General features: G+C 42.9%; 1 protein-coding gene across 2 annotated transcripts; it reads right to left on the reverse strand.

Annotated features, from left to right (window-relative positions):
• Positions 1-4,626: 4,626 nt before the first annotated feature.
• Positions 4,627-19,539, reverse strand: HSD17B2 (hydroxysteroid 17-beta dehydrogenase 2). 2 transcript variants are annotated; one of them, XM_050311685.1, is made up of 6 exons: positions 19,319-19,539; positions 16,835-16,986; positions 11,482-11,694; positions 10,977-11,162; positions 7,599-7,736; positions 4,627-6,543 (listed from the first exon to the last, which is right to left on the reverse strand). In XM_050311685.1, exons 2-6 carry the CDS (start codon positions 16,980-16,982, stop codon positions 6,185-6,187), a joined length of 1,044 nt encoding a protein of 347 aa, XP_050167642.1. In that variant the 5' UTR covers positions 16,983-16,986; positions 19,319-19,539; the 3' UTR covers positions 4,627-6,184. The 2 variants fall into 2 exon arrangements, with proteins under 2 accessions (XP_050167642.1, XP_050167640.1); XM_050311683.1 differs by lacking the exons at positions 16,835-16,986; positions 19,319-19,539 and adding an exon at positions 16,373-16,649.
• Positions 19,540-25,868: the final 6,329 nt, after the last annotated feature.

Raw genomic sequence — 25,868 nt, forward strand, 5'->3', positions numbered from 1 at the left:
CCTATTATTCTCTTAATTCATCTGTGCCAAGCGTGCAACAGGATTACATCAGTGTATATACACATTAAAACATAAGGACTGTTTGCTCTTCTTTCCCCTGCTCTTCTTTTTAATTAAATTAGTCCTTTAGCATTTTGTCCTTCAGGCAGGGAATGGAATAGGTTTTCCAGAGAAGTCGTGGATGCCCCACCCCTGGAAGCATTCAGGGCCAGGTTGGACTGGGCTCTGAGCACTCTGGTCTAGTGGAAGGTGTCCCTGCCCAAGGCAGCAATGTGGAACTAGATGAGCTTTAAGGTCCCTTCCAACCCAAACAGCAGGGGAATAAATCGCCCTCAGGCCATTCTCAGATGCACATCATCTTCATCTTGTGTGCTTTGTTCACTGTGTCATCCACACATCAGAGATTTCCACAGGCGGGATAGGCGTCGGTGCTTGCTGCTGACAGTGCATGCCCACAGGACACCCAGACAGACAACAATGCCTACTCTCCCAGATTGTTGATATGTAAATCACTATGGCCAAAGGCCAATGTTTTCTTTTTTCCATTATGAAACCGAGCACACGGTGTAATTCTTTCCCCCAAAGAAAAAGAGCAAATAAAGTCAGCACTGCCAGACTTGTGTGGGCTCAGTGTGGGAGCACTGATGTGCACTGCCTCACCACCACCACCTCCCCAGTCACAGGGGTGTGGAAATACAAGATCTGTGTCTCCCATTACTGCCCAAAGCCACTGCAAGTAGGTCAAGCTTGGAGCATCCACCCCCATCCTCACCACAACACCCCATGTCGGAACAGGTCCCCACCCCCACCGTGGGTTTCAAGGGATGGGATGCTACAAGACCAAGTAACATGAGTAAGGCTTCAAAGTAATTAAATTTATCACAGTTCAGACTCTTAAATAACACCTTTTAAAGCCAGGTGTTGAGGGAGGCGGTGGAGGAGGTGTGGAAGGCAGTGGGTAGATCAACATGACCCAGAGTGGGACATGTCAACAGAGCTGAACCTGCCCAGACCCATTTCCTGAGCATCACCCTCATGTCATTTTGTTTTCTTTAGATCTTTCATTCTCACACCCCTTGATCTTTGCTTCATCTTTCGGCTCTTGTTTTGAAATTTGAAACATGTCCTTTGATACCATAAAGGAAGGTCCCAAACAGAGGAAACATGTCCAGAATACAAACCTCATAGAGGAAAACAAGTGCAATCAAGTGGTCACTTCTGAAAGGCTCTGTAGAAAGAGCAACACGCTCTGCACCTCCCTGAGCTCTCCTGATTTATCAGACTGGTAGCAAAGGCCAAGCTGGCCCCACTAGGATTTGAGAGCCATCCTTTGACCACTGAGCTGTCCTTGCTTTTCTCACTCATGGCAAATGGCAAAATCTAAATTCTTACCTCAGGGGATTAGTTTCCAGCTTGTTCAGTTCTCTTTCCAAAGCTAAAGATGACCAGGGACATAAACTTGGATTGTTTAACCTACATATTCCAAGCATTAAACCTGTGCAGACTGTTTATATCACTGTAATTACTTTCATACAGGTTGTTAAAGTCAGATTCATTAGCTTAGGTTACAATGACCTATACAACATGCTTAAAACCCATTTATGCTATTAAAGGGATTTAAAACTCAGCTCCTTTCATGAGATGTCAGTGATTCTTGATTTATGGTCTGGTCATGCTTTAAAAGCAAAAGCAATTACCTCTCTTACTCTGGTAAGAGCCCACTGCCTCAAGGTTGCCAGAATACATCTATAATTGAACAGCATCAGCTCTGATGTTCAGCTTGAGTGACAAAAGCATTGGCTATTGAAATACTGCCTGTGATGGTGTCTGCATAGCAGGGAGCACTGCACCAGCTGACAAGTTTTTGCAGGAACAATTGTACCTCAGGCATCCCAGGATCCACTGTGCAGGGTGTTTCCTGGCAGTGGCAATACTTAAAAAAATACCCAGCCCGAATTCCTTGCAAGCGCCAAGATCTTTTGTTTGAACGCTTTTCCTTTGAAGCTTGCATGAATTTTATTTCAAAGAAATTTCTTTGAGTGTTCCTAGAAATAGGATGACTCCGTGATGCACGATCCACTTTGCAGTTGCATCGTTTTAGGCATCCAACTGACTTTCAAACCACAGACTAAACGGGGTGAGCGAGGCAACATTGGGTCCCAAAAAATTTCCCAAGCCCAGTCTCTTCAGGAAAAGTGTCCAAACTCACTTATTTGTCCCAAACACGCTGCAAACACCGCTGGTGCACAGATGGGTGCTGATGGCTAGACGTGGACTCTTGGATTCAAGCAAATGCAACGTGACCCATCGTGGTCGTACCTGTGCAATGCTGTGCCCAGGCTGGTAGATTTACAGCAGGATCAGAGTGCTTTGACATCACTTACATCTGAAAGTTCCCTGGAAGCATCCTCTTGATACAAAGAATACACACAAAAATTGTAATGGCTTTCCATATGCAACTGTAAACAAGCAAACAAACAAAACATTCGTGCCAGGGCACACACCCAGAGGAACATGGAAGTTAATCCCTCTCTTCTGAAGGCAGCACAGACTCAAACTGGCAAAATCTGAAATACTTTGGTTCAGAAATAACTAAACTCCTCTTCATGCTCATTAAATTAGACAACGTGACCATTTTCTCCCCATCCTTGTTTTTGGCCTCTGCTAGCGAAAAATGGGTCTGCCCAGGCTCCTACAGAGCTTGAAAGCAGCTTTAAGATTAATCCTTGTCCCTGCACGTGTCCATAACCTCCAGTGAGCTGGAGCTCTCCATTCCCCTACACCACCCCTCGTATCCAGCCCAGATGCTCTCATTTGAGTCAGAGCTCTCATTTCAGCACACTTTAAAACTTCCTCAGCCCTTTTCCTTACCTGCAGCCACATGGACAGTCCCCTGCATTAGCACTGCTCAAAATGCAGAGATGATCCCTTAGCAAGTGACCACCAAAGCTTCCCCCTCATGGCCAGCCAGTGACACAACCACAGGAATGCACAATATTTCACCTCTCTTCCCAGTTTGCAATGTTAGCAGCACATGTGGCTGTCATCAGGGGCCCCATAAAGAGGGCAAACGGAGCCAGAATAATAAATAATTTTTAAAAAAAAGTTATGAAAGCAAATTGCTTTATAACTCACCTTCTGTCTCACCAAAGCCGCATCTCTGAAAATCAATTCTTTACATGAAGTAAGAACCCGTGTCAGCCACAGGAATGAATGCAGAGTAGGAGAGGGGGAGCCCCAGGACACCAGCCAGGGATTTGCTTGGTAAAAAGCATCTGACAGCATTTACTTCTTGGCCAAACCTGCATTCCAGAGGCTGGATCAGAGGGATGTGTATAAAACCTGCTCTTTAATCATGATTTCCACAGTTTATAACCCCTTCTAAACTATACACGTGTGTGTTTTTAATGTATATAACACTTGATTAGTGTGGGGCATTAAGTGATGTTTTAGAGTATTATTTATTAGTCCTTTTTTAGGGCTACAGACTGTTTCTTTAATTTCTCAGGTGCTTTTCTCCACACCATATGCATGTTGTTAGAAATGTTATCTTTGCAAACAGACCCAAATCGTGGCAGTTAATTTGGGGTTTTTAATACACCAGTTTCCACTGCTAGAACTAAACATCTTCTCTTCCCACTCCTAAAATACCTTTCCATTAGATCAGCTTTTTTGGTAAGAGAAGGAGCATAACACCTTGACATTTGTCCTCAAGAGCACAAGACAGTGTCAGCACTAAAATCCACAGGGTCTTGTTGGCCACAAACACACGTGATTTATTCTGCAGTTCTCCCAGTCTCACAGTTGGGATTGTTTTCAATGCAAGCCCTCAGCAAAAGAAATCTGCTTCTAATACTATAGCCCATTAAATGGCACATAATTCAATAGTGTGTTACAACAGAATTATCTTTAAAACACAAAGTAAGATTCCCTGTAGGAAAAAAACACAATAACAATCTTTGATACCACAGTTGTTTGAGGCTTGCTAAACTATCTTTGTAGTTAGGTGAGGAGATACAAAATGACTATTCAGAATAGAAATTTCCTGGGAAATTAAAGTTAAAAAAAATAAACTGAAGTCAAAACTTCCAAGTAAATGCCTAGTTTAATATGTCTGCAATGTGCAAGATAATATTCCTATTAAGAAAGTCAAGGGGATAAAAAAAAAATTACATTTTATAACTACAGCCAGATAACAAAGCAACAATTAAAGATTGTTATGAAGATTGGTAGGCACAACAGCTGACTGTTAGGAGAATCTTGGTTCTATAATATATAATGCACCTAAGGGCAAAATTCCAGCCCACAGAATTTCCAGGTAAATTGGGTGTGAAGAGAAAAACAGCCACCTCCATCCACGATGGAGACAGAGATAGGCTGACTGGCTGCAAGTTCCCTCACCCTGAAGGCAGCCATAATTCAGAGGTTGCCACCCATTATGGCACCCTCCTCTCCCTTCCAGCTCCCAAGTTGCCTCTGTGCCAGCTGGGATCACGACCTGCCCAAACAGGGCACCAAGGGCCATCTCGGCTCTTTTCCCTGGAGAAGCTCCCACCTCATTCCTGCTCAGTGCTCTCCTGCTCTGGGACCAAGGGGCAGCCCAGGAAGGGAGGGAATGCAGCCCTGATCCCCAAAAAAGCACCAAGAGTCAGACAAGACAGAAAGGGTCACAGCCATGCAGTTACTAAATGTTAATATTTTTTTATTACGCCTTTTTGCTGACACATAAAAAGTTAGGGAAATAGATAAAGGAATAGACTGGCAGAGAGAGAGAAATAGTCCCAGATTTTCTGAGTTTGAAACGGTTTTTTTGTCACACTTCCCCAGAGGAAAGCAAAAGTCTGTAATCAGGGGACTGATATAAACCCACCTGGTGATAAACCTCAGCAGCAAAAGCAGTAATTGTGACAAAATGTACAGGACAGGAGGATTTCCCCACTGGGACACAGATTAAAAAGGTGGCCCAAGCCCTCTGAGCATCCTCTGTGCATTTATAGGAGACTTGCACTGATGTATAAGACCCATGAAGGTGACTGAATAAACACTACAGATGCAAATTAAAGAGTGATTTTGTTCAGTTGGCTGCAAGAGGACATCACACCACAAGGATTATGACAGAAGTTGCTCAGAAAGGAAGTGAAAAATGTTATTCTACATTTAAAACCCAGAATGTGATAACTTTTAATTTTTCAGCATTTGAAAAGAAAATGCATCACCCAAAATGAATTTAGGGAAGGGGAGCAACCACAGTCTATCAGAAGATGGACACTGGACTCCAGTAAAGCCATCATGGAGACTGAGTGAGCACAAACTCCTCCCAAAGCAGAGGGAGACAAGAAGGCATCAGGAGAAATGGGCAAAAACACGACTCTTGTAAACCCAAAACTGAGAGAGGAATAGCACAAAAAGCAGAGGTGAGGTGAGACTTTGCTCATAATCAGAAATGCACAGGTACATACAGGTAGTGCACAGAAAGATCCAGACAGTCACATCAAATCAGCAGCTGTTACACTTATTATGGCACTCACTGTTACTGTAGGAAGGAAATTGTTTATTTCTTCATAAAGGTCTTGATATGTCTTCATTCATCCCCCACCCCAACTAATTTATGTTGCCTGGTCTAGCAAAGAGAACACATTCTAAACTTCACAACTATAAATCAAAAACCTTGGGCAGGGGGAGTAAATACAATCATTTCACAAGTTCAACAGAACCAAAACCCAAACCTCAAACATATTAGGCTGCAGTGGGAAAAATTTCCATTAGACATTTCTCAATCCCTCCAGTGATAGGAATATATGTAGCTCCTTATAAGGTTTAAGAAGGTTACTGGCTCTCATGGATGTTTTGTTTTCAAAAGCAGGCTATGCCTCTGTCTGTGTGCTGGTGATGCCTTGTGAAGCAGACAGGAACCATATAATTTCGTGAGATACCTTACACAGAAGGCAGGCTATAAAGACATCAGGAAAACACTGAAATTCCTCAAAAAATACCCCATTTGGGAATAGCTTTCCATTTCTGTTTATCCACTGCTTTTCCACATCACTCTTAACACAAAGATTCACCTCTTTGCAAGGCAGTGTAAATTCAACTTAACGAAGACAGTACAATAAATAGCAGTGTCCTTTATATAAAGAGTTTTCCCCAGCTATCTCATCAAGCGAGACAAGTGCTGACGGACACCTTAGAGGTTTTTGCTCTCATCTTCTGATGTTCCCTGCTCCCTTGGAACAGCCTCAGCACTCAGCATCTTGCTAATGAAGAAGTCATAGCACCAGAGAGGGAAGCAGCAGAAGAAGCAGAGGAGCACGTAGGCCCCCTTGCCAGGGGTGTAGAGCCCGTGGGGTCTCCTGGCCAGCAGAGCGTGCAGGACATCGCCCAGCACAGGGGACAGGTCGGGGTCACAGCAGGTGGGCATGTGGAGGAGGTAGCTCCTCAGCCCCAGGAGATAGTCCTCACCATAGGCCTGCCTTGTGTCTGCTGGGAGGTTCTCCATCAGCTCCTTTTCCTGCTTATCCCACAGGTCGGCTGTGCCTTGTATACCTGCAGTAGCAACATCACAGGATAGCAAGTGGGTCTGGGGCTGAATGTTAAACAAAAATAAAAATCATCTGTAATTCATAGACAACAAGTTGTTTTCCATCACCAACCTGATTCACAGTTGTTCTGAACTGTGTCAGTGAAGAACAAACACCACAGGTGGTCACTGCAAGGGTTTTGACGTGGAAAAGGAGGGAAAGCACAAAGCACAGACTACACAAAAAGCAGAGGGTTCGTGCATCATTTGGTTACCAACTCCATCTAAAAAGGTTCTCTCACAGCCAAGTCAGCATTTTTATTTTTCCCCTCTTCCAGCCCTTTGCCATTCTGTCCTTATTCATTTTGTGGTTGTTTCCAATCAGTATTTATTAACTGATGTCAGCAACTGAGGACAGACAGGCAAACTAAGATGAACAGGATTCAGCTGGGTTGGCTCCCCTTTCACAAGTGACATCAGTATTTCAATAACTAGTTTCATGAAGGATGAGCCTTGTACTAGGATGGATTTAAAAATATAAATAAATCTATTTTTCCACCCCATCTGCATCATGTAGGAATGAAAGCAGTGGCTTCTCCAATACAATTATTGCCTTATTATCAAGAATTAAGCATCGTAAACAAAGAAAAATCTTTAAATATTTAAATTTCAATTCCCAGGCCTCACTTTGATCCACTTCCACTTGAGGAAGGCAGGACTGACAGGGGGACCTGGAGTTCTCACACAGAACAAGCAGGTCCTAACACCCAAATCAGACACACTGTGATGCTCATCAGCTTCAACCAAGCTGGAGCAAAGGGAAGGCACCAACTGCCTGAACCCTGCCCTGGCTCCCAGCAAAGACAGCTCTGCCCAGGAGAGGCAGAGGCAGGCAGTGTGCTGTACTGGGGGGAATATCTCTCACAAAAAACACAGATCTTAATTTCCATAACCAACATGAAGAATAGCAAAAAAAAAAAAAGCCTAGCTCCTGAACATCACTCAGGGCTCTGTTTGAGGCTGCTGGGCTACAGGGAAAGAGGAGAGGCAGAAAGAACAACCCAAAATGTCAAACACCAACCTGTTCTGAAGCCTGATGGATGAATTGCAGCAACTTTAATTCCCCATTTGGAAAGCTCTTGCCTCATTACTCCAGAAAACATGGACAGAGCTGCTTTTGATGCACCGTACGCAGCATACCTCGGCAGTGGAATGCCTCCTGCAGGAGCAATACAAACATGATAAACCTCAGTGGTGGCTCTTCCCAGCCTTTATTCTCGTGATTTAGAAGGAAGATTATAGCACAACCAGAATTATGCATCTCTCACTGAGGTTAACGACAAGTCAGCGAGGGAATGATTCCTTGCTGGAGGATAAAAAAAGAGTGAAAGTTGTAAATTAACAGTTGCTTATGGCAGTTATGCTCAGTAACACCTGATAAGACACCTTGCAGGGCAGAAAAATAAACTGTATTCCATTTAAGGGTAAAAAGTGCTTAAAGTTATGACTGTTGGTTTGAGAAACACAGATAACGTTTTAGTTCATGTATATAGTGAAGCAGTAGTTTTATGAATGCCAGCTTTATAAAACCAACTTATTTTCCTCCTCTTTCCAGATAGTTTCAGAAAGACCAGAGACAATAGTTCAGAAAACCTCTGTGTACAAATCAAAGCTGGAGTCTCACTCTGCAGATGACAGGACTTCCCCAAGACCCATCACAGAAGCAGATTCCCAGCCTATAGTTATAACTCATCTGCTCCAATCCCAGAAGCATTTGTCCACATGAAAAAGTTAAGAAAGCAGCCAATGTTCTGGGTGAATTTAAAAGAAATCTATACATTTACAAAAACAAGCTTCCAGAAAACAAAATCTTCCAAATCCAGAGATTTCCTCTGTCCCAGAAACCAGCAGACTGTCACTCCTCCAGCTTTAGAAAAATCCGTGCTTGGGTTTGAGCATATTGTCCTTCTTCAGCCCTCCCACTTTCTGGTGTTATCACCACACAGATCATCTCTGCCAGGTTTAGGATCATCACAGCCACCCCTGCTGCGCTGGCAGCGGGGAGGAGGGCATGGAATGGACAGCCCTTCTCCTTGAGGTACATCCCTCCTCCTGCTGCCTGCATGGCCAGTTGGACACATCCTCCCATACAGCCTCTGTTTCACCTATTACACTTTCACCTCGATGTCCTTCAAAAGAAAATACTTGGATAGAGGGGAATTTTCAGGTTAAACCACCTGTGCCTTCTATTGGGTACACTGCACTGCAAAGACCAGGGTATCATCTTCTTACACGGAGTCATTTCTTTAAAGAAGTCAGGCCAATTATATGTTAATTATTCTTCTGGATGCATCTGAGTAAGCTGGAGTTTCAATTGGTTTGAGCCAATTGAATCACATACCTTTCCCTCTGAGGTCAGGCTAACCTGGGTCCACTTAAACGAGCTCTCCACAGACAGGAAGAGATTGGGCACAATGAGACCTCACTAACTTTTCCACTAATGTTTTACTAAAGGACCCTCAGACCCTGAATTAAGAAGAAGCCACTCACCCACAGCAGCCTGCAGGCAAGAACATCTCTGCAGACAGCTGTAGTTTAAGCAGGGTCATTATCAACTCCTGTAAGGGCAAATTACTCGGCACAGGGAAGCTCTCCATTTATCCCTGCAAGGCAGCTCAGGGATTCGTGCTAAAAATTAAGACATCTGCCCCAAAACACCAGTGCAGGCTTCACCTGGGCACTCAGAGGAAACAGAGGTCTGGCCTCAGCCTCTGTGCTTGCAAGAGCTGGTGGGCAAAGCAGCACCAGAAAGGTCCTTCTGATAATTCCATCCTGATTTCTTAAAGTGTCAGCAATGAACCATAAACACAGACTCATACAGGTAACTGTCACATAAAAGAATTTGCTCTGTTTACACTGATACTGTGAGAAGAACACAGGAGTTATTCTGTATCATCATTTAAAATATTTAAATATTTAAGACCTTGTTAAGTGTTTTCACAGCAAGATTACAACTCTCCGTACATTTTAGATCTGGAAGATTCAAGACAGCTTTGTTTGGGGCAATTGTTTTAATATGGAGAAACTTCAAAAAGGAGTAACTGAAACAGGAAACATTTTTCTTGCTAACATTTTACCTGGAACTTTCTTACTCTGAGCCTGCCTTGTCTGTTTTCACACTTCCATGTAGTTTCCTCATAGATACTTCCTTCACCACCCCACTCCCTCTTTTTTGTAAACTATTTTAAATTTTCACTTGTAGCACCCATTCAACCAGGCAAGGGATGTTGCAGGAGTTGGAGAAGATAACTTTTGAAACAGAGCTCCCTGTGTGCTTAGTGCCAGGGTAGTGCAGCTGGACCTTCCTTCTGAGTTCAGAATTCTCCTCTCAGGCTCTTCCTCTGGGCTGGACTCTTTACAGCACGAACCAGAGAAATCACACTTATGCAAATCCTTGTATAATTTCTAAAATCGTGCATGAAGGCAAACAGAAGTTCTCGCTGTAGACATGCAGATATAGAACATCTTTGGGATTATAAAGAGAAAACAATTGACAGTGTCAGAGCCAGACTGCAGCCCCATCCCCACGTGAGCTGTGAGCACCAGGTCACACCTTCACAAGCCACCCCAGCAATGCAGCAGGATCTGGGTGGACTCCAATTGCACAGAAGGGTCCAAGCAGACAGAGCAAAGGAAAATTTGGGAAGCACATGATACAGTAAAGAGTTCTGAAACCAAAATACTTTTCAGCAGCATTTCCTGCTTCTAGCAGGTCTCAGTTTCAAAGGAGCATTCTTGCTCCTCAGCTGTTGGCTCCCAGACAGTGTATTACATTACTTCCCACATATTGGCATCTCAGCTGTCCTCCTAGAATAGCAGGACATGTTATGCATATATATAGTAAGAACAATTTAGGGAAAAAAATGGAAAGCATATGGTAATTCTTTAAAAGGTTGTAGTTTTGGTGGTTTGGGGTTTTTTTTTAATAAAAATTTACCACTTCGCTAATAAGTTAGGCCTAAGGATTTCTAAGAAGAGATCCAAAATATTTTTAAAGAAATATAAACACAACTTCTTCAGCTCCCAGATTATCAGCAGATATCACACACTGAGGTGGTCACAGCCTTCCACCTGAACATGTTATACAAGTATCTTTATTTCATCTTTATGGAAGCTCACAAAGTTATCACTTACAGCATCTAGAACACAAGATCTGAATTTTACTGTCTTTTCTGTCACAGAATATTTTCAGCCATCATAAACTCTTCTTTGAAAGCTGTTTTCTGGAAATATAATCTCCCAAATAAAAGAAAAACTGAACTCATTCCCTTAATATTAATTCCCTGGGTGTATAGACAAGAAAGACTGACTGACACCTTCCTCAGCATTTTTGCCAAGGAAGTTCACTGTTTTCGTTCTGTTGCTCCAGAAATGTATTTGGAGCTGTAGCTCAGCTCACCTGCCATGCTGGACATGTTCACCAGCCTCCCCTGCGACTTCCGAAGTAACGGTAAGAAGGTCTTGGACACCTCCACAGCCCCAAAGAAATTCACCTCCATGCACTGCCTGTAGTTGCTCATGGGGAGCAGCTCACCATCAGCAGGGAAGCCCAGGATGCCTGCGTTGTTCACAACACCCCAGAGGCCTGGGAAGAGGAGAAGGCACAGGAAATACACAGCCAAAGAGCAGCAAACCAACTGCATAAGGGTTACACTGATGAGATGGATGGTGCCTCCAGACAGAAGCAGAGATGATCTGCAGCTGCAGATACACATTCCCTGCTCCATGAACAGTCATTACCATTTTCCTGTATCCCAGAAAGCAGGAGCCATCACTGTAAATACCCTGACTGCCCAAGGCTGTGCCATGGAAATGACCTGCACACACAAGCCACGAGGCAGCCAAGAGATGCACCTGGATGCAGCTCCACTAATGCTCCCATTAAAATGGAATAAAAGCTGTACCTGCACTTTGCACCTTCTCTGAGACTTTCAGATAGGCTTCCTTGACTTGAGTGGCATTGGTTATATCCAGCTGCAGGAGAGAGAGCCTCCCAGAGCAGCTCCGCTGCAGTTCCTCAGCTCCAGGTCCGTCCTTATCCAAAACCCCAGCAAACACAACAAAGCCTAAGCTGTCCAGGTATTTAGCCAGTGCATGTCCAATCCCGGTGTCACTTCCTGAAAGCATCAACAAAGACACTTGAGAAGTGGGTCTGTCCCATACCATTCATTTAAAAAAAAAAAAAAAAGAAGGTAAAAAAATACACACGTTGAAAATCCATGCAAATGTAAACAGATGATGGCAAAGTCCCTGAAATGCATAGGAAGGAAGAAAGGTTCAGATCTGAAGGTTTGAGGAGCTGGACCTCTGAATGTTCCATAAAAATGGATAGATCACATTCTCTTGGCTCAGAGCTGATGGCACCAGCTCATGCTCTTCCACTGACAGATTCTATGACTCACTTCACACATACAGAGGAAATAAAACCCCAGATTGGTTTTATACAAATATTCAGTCTCAAACCTGATAACAAAAGTATTTAAGAAAAAAAAGAATAAACACACTAATGTGTTAATTTGAAATCTCTGATGGACAAAGGAATTATGGGGTATTTTTCCATTCAAATTCTTGGGTTCTATTTTTTAATTCAAAAAAAGGAACATTGTTTTATTCAAACATTTACCACCCAGATCCCTCTGATAAGCACTTTCTTGTCACAGTGTGTAACCAAGACAAAGCAAAGCAACTGTTTCTCTACATGCAAAGGAATTCAGTGCTTTCAAACCCTAAGAAAGCTTCAGGACAGCATCTCTGTGCTAAGTCAGCTATTTAATTCATTCAAACTTGCATCAGAATTTCTCTTATCCTCTCTAATGCTCTTCCAAACTTATTCCCAGACTTTGCCTACATGAAGCAATGGCCTACCAACTGCAGGAAGCAAACACACAATGGTCTTTGGGATCACAGTTGTGCAATTCCTCCCGCCAGGTACAGATGATGAATGTTTAACAAATAATCTGATTGATTCACAAGTCTCTCCCTTTGACCCAGTATTTTGCTGCTGCTGCTATTGAATGAATCACAGAATGGTTTGGGCTGGAAAGGACCTTAAATGTCATCTCATTCCAACTGCCCTGCCAAGGGCAGGGACACCTTCCACTAGACCAGGTTGCTCCAAGTGCCATCCAAAATAGCCTGGAACACTTCCAGGGATGAGGCAGCCACAGCTTCCCTGGGCAACCTGTGCCAGTGCCTCACCGCCCTCAGAGAGAAAATTTCTTCCTAATATCCAACCTAAACCTACTCTCTGTCAGTTTAAAGCCATTCCCCCTTGCCCTGTGTCTCCCCTCCTCTGCCAGAAGTCCCTCACACAGCTGGAGACAGGGAAGGGGTTTATAGGGACTGTGCATCAGGAGTTTTGCAAAGGATATCATGAGGAAAATGAGGAGTTTAAGAAATTAATACAAGTTTTGCACTGTAAAGCAGAGAAATATCAGCCTGTTCTGCACCACACCCTCCACTGTAACCACAGCAAAGAAAGCTCCTGGAGATGCTGCTGCACACCGAGATCCACGGAGCTACCCCAGGGCTCGACTATCTCCTGAAACAGCAATTTACTACACAGACACTCAGCTTCCAGACTCTGGAAACCTGAATGTGGGACAAAGGATTGGAACTCCTGCCAGTTTTTTTACTGTTTTCCTGTTTATGAAGGAGCTGCAATGCTCCCTACTTAACCCGACCATCAACTTCTAAGGGTTAGTCTGTGATTTCAGCACACCAAGGCAGATATAATCACAGTTATTCACAGGTCTGCTCCTACACTCAAAGTCTGTAGTCAATAGAATTTGACTGCCAAGGAGACTCATGGTAATCATGTTAGATCTTCATTTCTGGATTCTGTCTTTTAACTGGGGCTTTAGTTCTGAAAGGTGAAAAAAAATTAATTCCAGGTGGCTTGAAGGAAACACGTACTAAATGCCTGGATCAATCAGTGCAGATGCAGAAAGGATTACTCCTGCTCTATTTAATTCTTAAAAAAAAAAAAAAAAAGCATCTGCTTTTTTTGGCATTTTAGAAGTCTGCAATTTGTTGAAGATGCACTGGAGTACTACAAGTATCACATTAAGCTGCTCCAGTCCTGACCTGAAAGAACAAACCTGTATTCTGTATTCTTGGAATTTCCTTAAGAGACATGAAGAGGCCTGCAAATATCCCAGAGACATGACAGATTTCTTGGTTTGGGGTGGAGCATCATCCCTTCTTTTCCTTATAGTGAAAAACCCTACTTTTGGGTCAAATCCTTCCCCTTTCATCCTTCCCAGAAAGTCCACAGCCACAGCTACATATTAAGTTTTACAAGGCAGCTTTACCTTGAGAATGGGCAGATACAGCTTAAATGTGGGATTGGAGCAGCAATCCTGAGAAGGAAATAACACTAGTGTTTATGCTGGGTTTGTTCCTGGCTTTTTGGGGGGGGGGGAAGTATGATTTGAGTTTCAGACCCGTTATTGAAGTCTGGAGAAACTTTACACTTCAGCTCCCAGGATTCAAACAGTAGTTCGGTCTCTATAGGGAAAAAAATATTCAATTCCCCCTCAACCACACTCCTGTAGGAGTCTTGTTTGCAATAATTTGTGAATTATGAGAGGATTTATTATAAGGAAGGCAGTCACTACTGACTGTAACTGAATCATTACTGTGAATTTATGATTGACTCATGCAGAGCTTAAAACACCAAATCACACACCAAGAATGGAAAGACCAAATTAACAGGAGAAATTCAGCCCACTGCTCAGAGAATAATTCTGAGGACAGAATTCCACAATTCCTGTTATTTTGGATCTTGGTGGTAATTTAATTTATAGCTAAGGTGGTTATTGGGTTTACCAAACTACACTAAAGTGTTCTCATGCCCAGGAGCTCCTGTTTTAGGACACTGTAGCACTCACTCCCAGCAAGAGGATCAAGAGAAGAGCTCCAGCAACAGCTTTAAGCCTGCTGACCTGGCCATAATTATTCATGTGGGAAAGCATTTTAACCTTATCCTGGTACTCCAGTAACTGTGGGATTAAATAATGCACAGCAGCACCAGCACTTCCCTCCATCCAGAGAGGACCAGAACAATAATCCAGGGAGAAAAGCAGAGATTACTCCAGCCTCTGGCCAAAGACAGCCAGAAACTGTGGCAGCTGCCCAGAGACAGCCACATTCCTCAACCCTGAGGGGCTGAAAGGGGGAGGGGGGAAAAAAGAATCCAAAATCACCATTTTCCACCAAGTGCCTGCCTCAGGTCTTGTCTAAACTGGAGAAAATTACTCCAAAATTTATTTAAAGGCACCTTGCACCTGCAAATGCACAGGGACACACGTCCTACAGTTGGTATGGGGAAGAATACCACAGAATCAGAATAACTAAACCAAGGCACACGTTCAGTAAAACTTTTGTTTCAGTAGATAGAGGGCTTGATTGATTGATTGATTGATTGCATAGGATTCAAATAAAGACAAAAAATAGCCCCCTCAAATGAATCAGCTGTCAGAGATGTCCAGACTTGGATTTCTTCAGGACAGTTGCAGCACAGGTACAAAGAAAAAACATTCACTTGCTGGACTTTACCCAAATGTTCTTTACTCCCTTACACTGTCCTAATTCAGATTCTACAGAGCAGGTAAGCTCCCAGAAAGTGCTTTTTCCTGAAAGTTTGCAGTCTCACAAAGAGCAAGAAGATGCCCAAGTGCAAGAACAAGCCCTGAGCCTGCAGGGGTGGGATAGGATTGCTCCCTACTTCCCCCTGCCAATACCCATCTTCATCTGCTACACCTGCAGGGAGAAACCCAGCTGGCAGATAAACTGCAAGGGGAGAACTTGCTGCTACTCTTGCCCCCTCTCAACTTTTATATTTAATCCCCATATTAAAGCTCGCTAGGCAAATCTAAATTATTTCCAGGTGTCCCCATAAAACAAAATGAAATTCTGCAAGAAATTGCTCTATGAACCAAAACTACTTAATTCAGCTTTCCAGAGGGAAAAAAAACAACAAACAAATGAGAAAACAAAATAAACCCCAGCAAATTAACAGTGCAAGAAGTAGTTGGCAGCTACTCCAGTTTAAAGTTTTGATTTACACAAATAAAAAACATCAAATAAACACCATCTAAAGTTTTAGAAGAAACAGGAGAAAAGTCATAACACTAGAAAAATGCCCATCCCTGCAAAACAAAAGTGTGTTTTGAGTGGATCAGAGTGTTAACAGAGCCTGAATTAATTAGCTCTGAACTTTCACTGCTAGTGAAGGGAATTAATCCCTCACGAATGATTTCACAAATGGTTTCAAAGGGATGGCACCAAACCAGTGCCTTGAAATACTTGCATGATATGCAGTGTGCACTGTGTACACACACACCCCTCCAAAGATAACTAACTGTGCACTCATAACCAGCACAATACATTCGAGTAAACAAAAGTCATGAGTGAATGTACTGTTCGGAGGGCTCCCACAAATTATTAAGTCTCTCCTAAAAAAGTAGACCACTCTAATTATTCTCATGCTTTTTGCACCAGTTAATTTCAAAAGCACGCCCTAAAAAGCTACTTGTAAAGATTAAATGAGACACTGAAAAAAAATAATAGCATCTATTAAGATGCTTTTCTGCTTAATTTCAGAACATTTATTTACCTAGAAAAGAAAACAAACCATCTCTGCCAAAGCAAGTAAAACAAGCAAAAAAAATATATATATATATAAAAAGAACTCTTACAAGCATGCACTTCATAGATCCCTAACCCGAGGAACACAAAGTTTTCCAGCCCACTTGTGAGAAAAGCCAGTTTTTGTTTCCTGCAGCACCTTACCTGTGACGAGCACGGCTTTGTCACCCACAGGCAGCAGAATTTGGCCGCCCAGGTACGTGGAGGAGACGAGGCACGTGGCCAAAAACACCACCAGCCCCCCAGCAGCCCCCAGCAGGGCCATGCAGAGCAGCCCCAGCAAGGCAGGCAGGAGGCTCCAGAGCAGCACATTTGCTTTGTCCATGGGGCTCCTCTCGGCCCTGCAGAGCGTGGTCACCCCAAAAAGCGCCGCGACACCCACGAAGAGCCACCCAAGGGGGCTGCTGGCCAGAGCATCCATCAGCAGGGGTGCAGAGCAGGCACTCACACCCCACCACCGGCTGGGTGAAAGCAGGTATTGCCAAATGCAGTGTGTGTTATATAGGAGCAGGGGGTGGGGCACAGAAAGGGGACTCTGTTTAAAGGTTTGACATAATCTCACTTACCCTTGGCATCAGCAAGAAGCAGAAGCCTTCTCTTTCTTACCTTTCATTCCTTCTGCCTGACAGCTCCACCTTCTGAACAATATGCTGGCTGGATAATGATTGACAGCACCGGGAATGGATGTGATGTAGCAAGCGCTGGCTCCAGGAAAAAGATTAACTGCTAAATTTTTTATATCTTCAAAGTGCATTTTCCTGGACGGTGAAAAAAATAAAAAAAAAAAAGAACCAGAACAGTTTCCTTTATGAGAAATAGTTGGAATTTCCTGCCTAAAAACTTAGGGTGTAGTTTTGGTGGAACTGGTTTTTGATGGGCAATGACAAAAATGAGTCAGGACAGGGTTGTTTAACCTCTGCAGTACAAACTGTGTGGTTAGTGTTGGGCTTTATCTCACCTGGAACACCCTCCTCTGTCAACAGAAAAACCTCAAATGACTTTGCCCACTTCAGTGCCCACTTTTGGCTATTTACCTCTTCCACATCCAGCAAATACCTACAGCTAATTGACATTCAGGGGGGGTCTGGGAGGCTGGGAAGGGGTGGTTGCTGATTTGCCATTAGGGGCACTTTGTTAGGTGAGCACATGAAACACACCTGAGCCTGAATCTTCACTCGACCTCCAGTGATGACATTCACCTTAGTTTGGACAGGAATCCCTGGCTTGATACCCAGAGCAAGCTTAGGGGGTAGGGGAGTGGGGAAGTAACCAATTAAGTATATTTGAGAGATTTAACACCTACTGTGCTGTAATCTGAAAGTTACTTAAACAATAAGGAAATTTTAAAATCCAGCCAGCCAAAAGGATCGAAATACAAATGAGGCATATTTAACCCCATTGAAAAATCCCTGCTAATTGGTTTGAGAGACAAAAAAAAAAAAAAATGTAGTGCTGACCTCTCTGAATTCAGACACTGAAGATTGAAGCATGGTGCAAACCTGACATGAAACAGCCCATTTCCACATTTCCATTCCATCATGCCTTTGGGGTTTTATGGGATTACAAATCTGTTGAATATACACTTTTCCAGCCAGTGGAAATGTTTACATACCCCTATACGTAGTTTACATTAGAGATTAGGTCACCCTCTTAAAAGAACGTTACCCTCCAGGGCTATTCATCATTCATGAACACTCATCCACCCATCCTCCCACCAGTGTGAACTATTTTCACTTCTCTGTGCCATCTGCTGCTTCTGCTTTTAGTAGCACACTGGTCTTGAGGTCAATTATACCTCGCTCTCCATTAAGGCATCTTCTTAAATATTCTCTTGGAGAATTTTGCTCTCTCCATCATTGGTCTCTAGCACGTGATTTAGAGGATCTCAAACGTGCTGGCATTTAAAGCATGCACTCTCACACTTGAGGATACAGCTTTTCCACAGTGGGATGAGGGGCAGCAGTGATCACCTCCAGCCCAGTGTTGGCCCTGCCTCCCCTCAGCCTGTGGGGATGGGACAGAAGTGGGCAAGGGGCCAAGCTGTGGTGGCCACCATGGCTGGCCCCTGCAGAGCAAGCTCCAAGCTCCATCCCTCTGCTCCCTGCTCCCCTGCCACGTCCCCCACTGAAATGTTTATGTGCACGTGCACATCCCCTCCCTCAGGCACTGACTCTCGGTGTGGGGGATGTGTGGAAAGCTGGGGATGCCATATGCATGAATTATACACCCACCTGCTGCTGTGCACTGACACAACACCTGTCTGCACCCACAACGCTGCAGAACAGCTGTGGGAATGGCTGGAGGGGACAGATCTCTGTCTGAATTAATGCTGAAATTAGATTTTTGATATAAAATATAACCACCGAAGGCTTCTTTTCATGAGAAGCTGACCACGTGCTCGCCCTGGTGTGGGAATAGAATTGTACATAAGTGCAGAGATCATACACAGATTGCTATCAGAAAGGAGGATATGACCTAAAACTGCCTGAGAAATGCTAACGTGGAGTACCCACTTCACGAGGACTCTGCACTTTCTCTGACAGCAGCAATGACAGATTGCTGCTTGAGGATTTTTCAGCAGAATTTTGCAACAAGACAAATTTTATCATCTCGTGCCAACTACTCATCTTGAAAAAGCACCTACTTTACCTCTTTTGGGACGTCTCCAGCTGTCACAGCTGTACAGGATTGCAATTGTGTTTGCCTTATTTCCTATTTCACTGTGCCATGCCTACTCATGCTATGAATGTGCACCCTTATCTCACCTCCTCCTTGATAGTTTTGCTAGAAAAAAGATGGCTCCTCCAAATTATCAGGATGTTGCATCAACATCTGTGTTGTGAGGAGTATGGATTTAAGTTAACTGATGTGGGGCTAAGCTCCATCTACCTTTGCCAGGACGTTTGTCTTCCTTTCCCAGCTTATCAGAGCCATCTCACAGTAACTCAGTGCCCTGTCCCTTTATACCCTGGCAATGCACAGAATCTATACCAGAGCCTGAATTCCACAGTCAGTCCATGCCAACACCAACCAGCAGCAAACAATTCCAAACAGCCTCCCGGCTGAACCGGCTGCTGTGCCATTGCTTACCCTCACCGAGCACTCTGGGCACGTTTCTGATGTTTATTCCTGGGACTTTGCAGATCCCAAGCGTGCCCCACCGTGGAAGTGTCTCCATCCAAGTGATGACTCTTGGAGGTCAATTAAAGCAATGCCAAAAGGAGATGCCTCTCACAGAGAATGGTCACTCTGTGGTAATTTGCAGTGTGATCAGTCAGTCTCTACACAACCCAAATCCAGCTTGTTTTCCTTCAGATTCTACAGTCACAGCATCTTTCACCCTGTGTAGAAGACTTTTTGCAGCACAAAGCAAGGACACCTCTCCAGTGTGGGGGATCTTTACCACAGGCATAAACTCATGGACCACGTTCTCATTCTTTAGGCCCAGACAGTTCTTCCCAGTTATTAATTTACTTCTTCCCCATTTCTTGAGGTTTTTCTCCTGTCACTCTTTGCTGGCTCTGTTTTTCAGCATGATCACTTCGGCCTGTGCTTTTGATTGCTGCTCTTACCATAAAAAAAAGGGTAAAATTTTCAGGTTCCCCAGTTACTTTGAAAGGTGATAAAGCTGAGCCTGGTCACAAGTTCTTTGAAAAGTACCACCAAGCTCTTCTTTGGTTCCACTGTGGTAATGAGCACTCTGTCTTTGCTCTTCATGGCTCCATTTGCAGTTCAGAAGTTTTCCTGATGATTATATTTTCTAAAGCCTCTGTAACTTTCCAGCAGAGTAGAAGTTTCCAGTTCAACCACAAGGCTTTCAGGCATGTCTCTATTACCTCACCCTGCATCATTTTTCACTTCTTTGGCCATTTTTCTCGTGGGTTTTCTTTGCACTTTCCAATAATTTACTATCAACACTTTTTCTTTTCAGCACTTTCCCTTGATCCAGAAGGACCACGTGTGCCATATCCAATATCTGCTGGCTGTTGATATTCTTCTGCCCCAACTGCAACATGAATTACACTGTCTAGAAGCACGAAGCAATTTTTCCACACATCCAATCTCTGTTTCAGCTTCCTCTGCCAGTCACAGATTTGTTTTTCATTTCAGGTTAGAATTTCCCACAGAACTCTTCAGTTTTCTCTTTTGTTTGCTGATTCAGCTGTGCAAGGCAATGACTGTTGCTCATGAGAGCTCCTGCTCCGTGTGCTTCATGTGCTTTTGTGGCTTGGGTAAAGGATCTGCATTTCAGGTTCTCTAGGGAGGCTCTTGTACACAAGGCTTTTCCTGGAAAATAATTTCAGCGTAAAACAGGTTGGAATGTGTTTCAACAAATGAGTCATTAACCAAGACAGAAACACGCTTCTAATGAGTAAACACATACAGGAGCAGGAAAAAAAAAAAAAATATTTACTTTGTATCCTACAGTTTCTGAGAGTGCCTAAACACCTTCATCCATTTGGATTTTGTTGGACTTTATGGCTACATAACTTGTCAGGCTACTAGTCCTGGATGCAGAAGCTGTTGAACTTCCATAGACAAAACTCATTTGGGCAAAGAGACTTTCCCCTCACAAATACTGCAGAACTCCTGTACAAAGGCTGAGATAATCCTCTGCCTTCAGCCATTTCTCTCTTCATGCACTCAACTTGCAACGTGAATTGTCCCAATTATCCCAACTGTCCCCATTACCCTGCCTAAAGCCAGGAATGCAGCCAAGTACCGTGGTGAATTAAGATCTCTGAACTCGCAGGCATGAACTGAATTAGGGGGCAAAAAAAAAAAAAAAAGATAATGTGCAAATGAAAATAAGGCTGTGTAACCTCTCCTTTGTCTGCAAACCATTTATGTAATAGACCCTTAGGGAAAATAATTCCTGCCAAATAAAGTGTGTCTCCACTAAAGAAAAATAAGGAATATTTTTTACCTCCAAGCTACTGGAGATTTTGGTTTTAGAAATGTAGCAATGGTAAATATTGTAAACTCAGAGATTAACAGTAATTTCTGAAGATCTGCACTTGGCAGCGAAGATAAATCTGTAGCCCATCACTGCCCAAAATTCAATTCTAACAAGGGGCAATAATAACAATAAGAAGAAGAACAGCAACAACAACAACTTCCTCAGCTAAATCTCCTGTTACTTTCTCTAAGAAAGAACCTCAGAGTGAAGAACATTTGTACTGATGGCCAAACTGGACCTGTAAATGAAGCCAAGGGCTATAAGTTCTGTCTCAGCATTTATGTGAACTTTAATCACCCTTTGTAAATTTTCTGCAACAGACAAAACATCTTAAATCAGAGAAACCATTAACATTATGAGCACTCCTCTGTATTTGCAAGGGAGGTTTTCTTCTTGAACACTACAGACATCTATGTATCTCTAGGCTTTCAGGAAGAGCTAAAAGGAGACTGCACTCTTTTCAAAATAAGTCATTTTTATCACTATTTTCCAAGAAGAGGATAGATTCTAAAGGCAATTATGTATTCTTTAGGAAGTTATCCAGGAATCATCCCTAGGTTATCCTTATGAGAAATTACACTTGCCTGCCTTTTTTCTGTCATCCTGTAACATGAAACAGCTTCATGAACCATCAGTATTAGAGGAGAAAAGGTATCAGTTTATCTGACAGCACAGACTGTTCCCTAAAATTCCCTCTGGTATATTCAGAGTAAAATTCCAGCCCTGTCTAGAACAGAGCACAGCATAGTGGTGCCTCAATAAATGAGAAATAAAGATATAAGCTGTACTCTCAACTGGAAGATCAGTTTGTTTTTCCAACTAGATTTCTATTATGTCTCCCTATTACCTTTCCTCTTCTACAGCTTTGCCTCTCTGAAGTTAATGGCAGCATCTCTGTGCCCAGAACACCGAGGATTTCCACATTTTTCTAGCTCACTGCTTGTTTCTTTGCAGGTGCTTCCTGAAATGCAGCTGCAGTGTTGCCTGCCTTACCTCTGAAAGGGTTCCCCTAACCACAAGTCATTGCAACTGCCTCTACATCAGATAAAATACACACTTCTGCATCTTCTTTCTGTCACTTTTTCTCCTGCATGTCTCCAGATGTTGACAGGTTGGAGAAAGATCTTGTTCCATACATGTTTATATTAGATCACAAAATATTTAGGCATTATCTATGCAAAAGTCACATGATTTTTGGTGCAGATAAATTCATAAATATCGATGAAAGTAAAGAAGTAGAACAGAAAATTAGGCATACACAGTAATCAAAAGTCTGATTAAAGCACATGTAGACAAACTGAGAAACCGACCCAGGAAAGAGTCCCTTCAAAGTGGGGGCATTTACAACATCACCAACATAACTTATCATTCACTGTAGATAGTGGCAGCATTAAAAATAAAGCACATACAACTTAGAGCCCCAGAACATGTCTGTGAGCTTTGAGCATGGACTCTGCAAAGGGGGTGAAAGAAAAGGGGTGGTAGCACGTCCCCACCATCACTTGGGTTATTAGCTGTGCACATCTGCGACATGCCTTCCCTCCCATCTGCAAACTCTCAAAAACATCGCTGCCTCTCACAAATGGAATTCACTTATTTTTAGATTTTCCTCGCAGTGACATCAGCGGGTCTTTGAAACGAAAGCCAAAGCAGAGCGAGAAGAAAAATGAGCGATGATTCAAAAAAGTATTAAGCGGTCGACGGCGACAAAGCGTCACCTGCCCTACACCCATTCTGTTTCCTGTCACTTGAAGGACAAGCCCCTCGCTTCCAAGTGGTGAAGCCATGTATTTTTGCCGTTGAGGAACGGTGCCCTCCCTCTGTGTGCAACCAGTGACCTGCACTATTATTTTGATGCAATGCGTGTTCGCCACGTACCGGATGTCCCCGGTTTCTCCTTCGCTGCTGCAGTCTGAAGGACGTCCCCGTGCCTGTCGCTTTCCCAGCCGTGTTTGTGCTGCTTGTGAACTGCTGCAATTCCATTTGAACGTTGTCAGCAAGACCAGCTCTCGGTCAGGAGTGACTCAGTGACGGATGGTCCTGCCGGGGAGCAGCGGGACAAACCAGGTGACCTCTTGTGGTCCCTTTCAGGACCTGCGGGGGGCTTTGATGGTTCTGTGGCAGGTAGCATTTTAGTTAATGATATTTTTTTCTCTAGGCAATCCACCAACTATGAAAAAAGCTGTATATTCAATGCCATTTTTTTTGTTGTTTTGCTTCCCTTTATTATATTGTCCATCTTAGACATTTTACATCGTGTGCAGTAACCTCGACCCCGACTCAAAAATTGTTTAGATGTAAGCATATTTAATCCCATTAAAATCACTATGACTATCCACACATAAAACTAAACAGATGACTTAATAGGTTGCTGAATGACAACCTTGAGACCCATTAGGTTTAAACGTTCCCCGAGAGCCCAAACTCACGGACAATTAGGTATGTTCTTAAAAGTGAACACAGATATTTGTGGGCAAGTAAAGGGCAGAAATAGTCAGAGCCATGTTTTTAAACATGCACACCTGTAGAATTAGAGCCTGCCTTAAAGACCTCCCCCACCTGGATTTGAGATACGCTAATTGATCCATGCAAATGAGCCTGCACCATGAAACTATTTATTTCACTTTCCAGGTAACACAGCTATCAAGTGCAACTTTAAAATGAACTTTCCCAAGTTTTAAAGTCAGTATTAAAACATTTCCCAGCTCCAGGTGGAGGCCATTCTTGAACAGTCACAGGTTCTATGGGGATAAGTCTGCACAGGCACTTCAAAATAATCACCCCCTGTAAGGGATTCCTGCCTGAGCTGTGCAGAGGTTGTAACTTGTTTTATTAATACTCTAAACTGTCACTTCACTTGTATTTTTTATTTCTAAACTGTTTTTCAACCACATATACAAGGGCCTCAGGGCAAGCCCCTCTCTTGGAGGCATGCAAACTTTGCTAGAATCACCAAGGCTTATGCAGGAGTATCTTCAAAGGCAGATTTGGGACCTATAACTTTAATTCACCCACCAAATGGAGCTTCAAAATCCATTAAGGAAAAATAACTAGTAACCATCTGTCTTTATTCATCAGGCTGAAAGCAGTTAATCAAACCTAGTGGACATTTTTACTTTCTTCTTTCTCTCTCAACAGCTTTGAACACAGATGCAGCCTTTCCATAATTAAGCTGAGCATAGTAGCTCCTAGACAGATTAATTCTGGAGAGCTTGTCAAAATGTCAGATGGCAGACAAGTTCCGTCCCTGAGATTTCGGGAATTTTTAGATGTATCTATATTTTTAAATATACATGTATGGGCAGATTCAGGACACAATTATTAAAATTAACAGCTTTTTATAGCCCTTAACCCATTCTCTATGACGTGGTACATTTTTTGGCTCTCTGTTAGGGATGTAAGTCGGGATAGCACCTCTGCAATGAACAAACATGTTCAGGAACTGAACTGAAATGTGGGAATGCAAATGGCCACCAGAAGGCAGCTACTTTTACTCGCTGCTGAACCACATTTGTACTTGTAACTGAGGGGCAAAAGTTTTTGTAAACACATTGACAGTGTTCTGAAACAACATAAAGATGTTCCAAGCTACAGGAGTTTCATTCTGACAAGCTGGAATATCATGAAATAGTTCATGCCTAACAACTATTCCAGACATCTGCTTTTAAGAGGGTTCTCAGATATATGACATGGGTTCTATAAACTTCAAAAGGATATATAGAAGTATCCAAGGTGGCTTTTAGATCTCTATTGCTCTTAAATAATAATGAGCTCATATATGGGTTTGATTCCCCTTTTTCTGAGTTCTAACATTTTAAAGAGAGCATCTCCAATTCTTAAGGATTTTATGCTACTTGTTAAATATTCCGGTTTTTCAATCAAATTTATGGACTGAAACTTGGATTTAAAAGTACCGTCCTAGGAGTAATTTTTGCTTCCTTTAAACTGGGTTTTTATTTTTAAATAAAATAAAATTTCTTCTCAAATATCGCTTTGCACTGATAAAATTAGAATTTCAATGTTATTTAAAAGTTTAAAGTTTAAAAGTTCTCGTCCTTATAACTGGTTGCAAAGAAGAGTTGATTATTATTGCACTTGATAAAACAATGCAGTTTGAAATGAGATGTGTAAGACAAGGAGAGACTGCCCCAGAGAAAACCATCCAATGACTCCACAAGAGACACAGGCAGTGGGTTGTCCAAGCAGTCATTAAAACTGGACCACTGCAAGCATTCATTGACAAAAATCAGTAGATATTGGCACAGGGAAGCTAAACACCGTCAAAGAATTCTTTATAGACACCATAACACAGTTTAAAGGTCAGCAGAGAATCATGCTGCAGATGCTTACACAGAATTTCTCTGGAGATGGTGAAAAACATGAGAAAAAGCAGGAAGATGCCCAGCTGAGAAAATCAGAAGTGGGCAGTGGAGACTGGAAGGGCTCATCCTCTAGAGAGGGTGTCAGCACCTTCCTGCTGAATCAGGCATGTTTACACACATACATATGTAAATGGGCAGACACAGGTGAAAACAAATTGCTTTTACACAAGGGGCCAGGGAAAAAAAAGATATTACTAATCCATGGGAATTATGCCAAAAGCCTGAATAAAATACGTTATTGTGTGAAGATTTTGCCCACGGCCAAATGCTAACTATGACACACCTGGCCCCAATGTTG

This window comes from Myiozetetes cayanensis, unplaced genomic scaffold (genome assembly GCF_022539395.1).
Source record: "Myiozetetes cayanensis isolate MyiCay16 unplaced genomic scaffold, myiCay2020 scf16, whole genome shotgun sequence".
Taxonomy (NCBI): domain Eukaryota; kingdom Metazoa; phylum Chordata; class Aves; order Passeriformes; family Tyrannidae; genus Myiozetetes; species Myiozetetes cayanensis.